The 5,049-nt window shown below is 45.2% G+C and overlaps 1 protein-coding gene across 1 annotated transcript; it reads right to left on the bottom strand.

Moving 5' to 3' along the window:
- Positions 1-540: 540 nt before the first annotated feature.
- On the bottom strand, positions 541-1,326 carry PtA15_3A318 (uncharacterized protein; the record flags this gene model as incomplete). Its single annotated transcript, XM_053167274.1, has 3 exons — positions 541-813; positions 1,028-1,113; positions 1,194-1,326. 3 exons carry the CDS (start codon positions 1,324-1,326, stop codon positions 541-543), a joined length of 492 nt encoding a protein of 163 aa, XP_053018507.1.
- Between the last annotated feature and the right edge of the window lie 3,723 nt (positions 1,327-5,049).

The raw sequence follows: 5,049 nt of genomic DNA, 5'->3' as shown, positions 1-5,049 counted from the left end.
TCTGAGCCCGCAGGAGTTGAAGATCCAGGGTTTTCAGGACTTCAGTCGAGGGTGGGCTTTCGAAGAAGATTCTCAGGCTGTAGATTTGATGTGCTCGGTCGAGGAGATCGTAAGGGATGGCTTGAGGTGCTTGAGGTGGAGTAGGCCTGAAGAACAGTTGCTAGCGCAAGATTGTTTTCCGTGAGATCACCAACGAGAGTGGGAAGCGGAACGTCAAGTCGCAAGGTGTCAAGACCTGTATGAGATCACCACCAGTTCAGAAAATCAGCTTCTGTATTCTACCCTGCTGGGTAAAGACATAAACAAACTGTTCGATCCTTCTTTTCCCCCCTTCGGTTAACCTACCTGCTCCCCCCTCAGCAGCGGCGAGCTCATCCAATCCAGTACCGATTTTATCAAACGCCTCCACATTCGCCACGCTTCACTCATCGCCCTCCCCACCTCCACCGCTGATTCCACCCCCACCACTGCCGCTGCCAACAACCCGCCACGCTCAGAGTTGGCGCCGATGAGACCGGTGACGCCGACGATGCGGAGGAGTCAATCGGTCGAGCAGGTGGTGGCCATGGTCACTTTGACCTTCTCCTTGTAGGGGTCGCTGGAGCTCCAACTGCTCGGATTGCGAACGGCCAGACCGAACTCGTTTTGGAGCTGGGAGACGTCGACGTGTCTGAGTTTCTTGCCGAGCTCGGGGGAGGCCGAGTCGAGGGAGGTGGTGAAGCTATTTCCCTGGGAGAGGAAGAAGTGGTGCTTGAGCCGACTCAGAAGTCTTCCGATCTCATCAGCAACTTCGATCAAGAAGCGACCGATTTGCTGAGACATAAGCCCGGTCGACCAGTGCGTAGAACCACTCGCTGTTCATCGTGATCAGTCCGGCCGAGCCTTCCGTGCCGGGCGCTTGGTCGAGATCGACTTCAAACTCGTCCGGCCGCCCCCTTCACCCCACACTCCCGGATCACGTTGAAATACTTGCCCGCCAGCAGGATTTTCATCTCCGAAACCTCCAGGAAATGAAGCAGCACCGCACCCCGCCAGACGCCCTTCTCTCGCCACCACGAGGCTCTGCCCACCTGCCCGTGGCTGGTCGTCGGATGGCCATCGGCCCTTGCCGCACTAACGGCAGAGGTGCGGTTGCGTAGGACACTACTCGTCTATGAAGTCCTCATCAAGCGTTCCCCGGGTGATGGACTTACTCGCTTTGAAGATGAACCCATCGTAGGGATCGTCCTGGATGCCATCGGCGACCCATTGGATGAGCATCTTGTAGTATGACTGGGAAGCACAGGAGAGCTTCAGTGCTCTCGGATCGCCCTGCAACGAGCCCATCACTCGCTCCTCGAGAATTGCCAGCACCTCCCCTCCGGCCACCCCGCAACTCGTGCCTCCTCCTCCGCTGCTCTGGCCCACCCTTCGCACCCGGGTCGTCTTCCGCCGCCGATCCTAGTCGTATTCCTTCAACATCGCTTTTAACCCAGGGTCCTTCTCCCACTCGTCCTCCTGCGTTCCGTCCCCGCCATCCGATGAAGAATATAGCAAATGAGGAGAATATAGAAAAACTAGCTCGGTCATAAATGAATACAATAGCTTCAAGATGTGACTGTGACATATCGTGGGTGTAGAACCCAAACCTCTGGAGTGTAAAATCAGGACCCTGGAAACCCCCTATACATGGGCGGCATGTATTGTGTTTTGCTTAATGGTTGGACTTCGAGAGCGAAGTTGAGTGCTTTAGTTACACTACCAAGATGGATGAATTTGCGATGTTGTATATTGATCAATATAGCTAGCGTATATTGATCAATTTATATTGATCAATTTTTTATTATTATTCTTCTTGATACCTTTGTCTGTTTTCCATGTCTCTTTAATACCATTCTATAATCTCTCTCGTTCCCCTTGTGTTAGCTTCAAGCCACAGGAATTTTTTTTTTTTGCCTGATAACATTCATAAATTTCTACATACACCATTCAATATTTCTTCCTGAAAAAAGACATTGCAAGTTTTAGGATTGATCCAGGGTGGCTGAGGGGTCTCATTTTTTTTTCTTCTTTTTTTTTTACTTCAACAATTGATCGGTTCTCAGAAGTCTGCAAATTGACTTTTTTTTCAAAAAAGGAAAAACATTGACCTCTGACCTCTCTCATGATACCATCCTGCACACATTTTTAATTTGGTTGGTTGAACTTGCTCAAGATATTGCATATCATACTTGAAGTGCTACATGCATAGGAGGCCTTTTTGAAATTAGTTTACCATGGTTTAGCATATTTTTGTCAGGTTCTTTTTTTTATCTACTTTTGTTATCAACCACAGATTAATGAGGAATATTTCCACATAAAATTTCGTTGGACAATTTTTCTGAATATAAAACCCAGAAATAATGTTTTTGGGGTCACATCCATTATGCAGCAGCTGCAATCTGATCAGTTGGCAAATCTCACTACTTTGTTAGTTTCTTGGTACTTCTGCAACTATATCTCAACACAGCCTGGGAATTTTTCCATGAAATTGGTACCAAAATTTTTAAAAGCCCCCATAGATTCATTGTGTAACTTGAATGACCACAAAATCCCCAAATGTAGCTGCTACAATCTGATCAGTGGCCAAATATCACTAATTTGGTAGTTTCTTGGTGTTTCTGCCACTATATCTCAGCCCAGCGTGGGAGTTCTTCCATGATATTAGTACCAAAATAATCAAATTCCCCTGAAGATTAATTGTGTACCTTGAATGACCACAACACCCCCAAATGTAGCAGCTAGAATGTGATCAGTTGCAAAATATCACTAATTTGGTAGTTTCTGGTGTTTCTGCCACTATATCTCAGCGCAGCGTGGGATTTCTTCCATAATGTTGGTCTCAATATGATCTAATTCCCCTTGAAGATTCATTGAGTACCTGGAATGACCACAAAACCCCCATATGTAGCAGCCACAATGTGATCAGTTGCCAAATATCACCAATTTGGTAGGTTCTTGGTGTTTCTGCCACTATATCTCAGCGCAGCGTAGGAGTTCTTCCATGATATTGGTACCGAAATGGTCACATGCCCCTGAAGATTCATTGTGTACCTTGAATGACCACAAAACCCCCAAATGTAGCAGCTACAATGTGAATGGTTGCCAAATATCACTAATTTGGCAACTGATCACAGTGTGGCTGCTACATTTGGGGGTTTTGTGGTCATCAAAGGTAGTCAATGAATTTTTGAGGGCAGAGGGCATGTGATCATTTTGGTACCAATATCATGAAAGAACTCCCATTCTGCGCTGAGATATAGTAGCAGAAACACCAAGAAACTACTAATTTACAACATTTGCGAACTGATCACATTGTGGCTGCTATATTTGGGGGTTTTGTGGTCATCCAAGGTACACAATGAATCTTCAGGGCCATTTGATCATTTTGGTACCAATATCATGGAAGAACTCCCATGCTGGCCTGAGATATAGTGGCGGAAACACCAAGAAACTACCGAATTAGTGATATTTGGCAACTGATCACATTGTGGCTGCTACATTTGGGGGTTTTGTGGTCATCCAAGGTACACAATGAATCTTCAGGGCCATTTGATCATTTTGGTACCAATATCATGGAAGAACTCCCACGCTGTGCTGAGATATAGTGGCAGAAACATCAAGAAACTACCAAATTAGTGATATTCGTCAACTGATCACATTGTGGCTGCTACATTTGGGGGTTTTGTGGTCATCCAAGGTACACAATGAATCTTCAGGGCCATTTGATCATTGTTGTACCAACATCATGGAAGAACTCCCAAGCTGGCCTGAGATATAGTGGCAGAAACACCAAGAAACTACCAAATTAGTGATATTTGGCAACTGATCACATTGTGGCTGCTACAATTGGGGGTTTTGTGGTCATCCAAGATACTCAATAAATGTTTGGGGGCATGCGATCATTTTGGTACCAATATCATGGAAGAACTCCCATGCTGCACTGAGATATAGTGGCAGAAACACCAAGAAACTACCAAATTAGTGATATTTGGCAACTGAACACATTGTGGCTGCTACAATTGGGGGTTTTGTGGTCATCCAAGGTACCTAATGAATGCATGAGGGCATGTGATCATTTTGATACAAATATCATGGAAGAACTCCCACGCTGTGCTGAGATATAGTGGCCGAAACACCAAGAAACTACCAAATTAGTGATATTTGGCAACTGATCACATGGTGGCTGCTACATTTGGGGGTTTTGTGGTCATCCAAGATACTCAATAAATGGTTGAGGGCATGCAATCATTTTGGTACCAATATCATGGAAGAACTCCCATGCTGCACTGAGATATAGTGGCGGAAACACCAAGAAACTACCAAATTAGTGATATTTGGCAACTGATCACATGGTGGCTGCTACATTTGGGGGTTTTGTGGTCATCCAAGATACTCAATAAATGTTTGAGGGCATTTGATCATTTTGGTACCAATATCATGGAAGAACTCCCATGCTGCACTGAGATATAGTGGCGGAAACACCAAGAAACTACCAAATTAGAGATATTTGGCAACTGATCACATGGTGGCTGCTACATTTGGGGGTTTTGTGGTCATCCAAGAAACCCAATGAATGTTTGAGGGCATGTGATCATTTTGGTACCAATATCATGGAAGAACTCCCATGCTGCACTGAGATATAGTGGCGGAAACACCAAGAAACTACCAAATTAGTGATATTTGGCAACTGATCACATGGTGGCTGCTACATTTGGGGGTTTTGTGGTCATCCAAGATACTCAATAAATGTTTGAGGGCATTTGATCATTTTGGTACCAATATCATGGAAGAACTCCCATGCTGCACAGAGATATAGTGGCAGAAACACCAAGAAACTACCAAATTAGTGATATTTGGCAACTGATCACATTGTGGCTGCTACATTTGGGGGTTTTGTGGTCATCCAAGGTATCCAATGAATGCTTGAGGGCATGTGTTCATTTTGGTACCAATATCATGGAAGAACTCCCATGCTGCACTGAGATATAGTGGCCGAAACACCAAGAAACTACCAAATTAGTGATATTT

Source organism: Puccinia triticina, chromosome 3A, assembly GCF_026914185.1.
Source record: "Puccinia triticina chromosome 3A, complete sequence".
Taxonomy (NCBI): Eukaryota; Fungi; Basidiomycota; class Pucciniomycetes; order Pucciniales; family Pucciniaceae; genus Puccinia; species Puccinia triticina.
The sequence above is the reverse complement of the archived record's forward strand: the minus strand, read 5'-3'. Positions and strand labels throughout refer to the sequence as shown.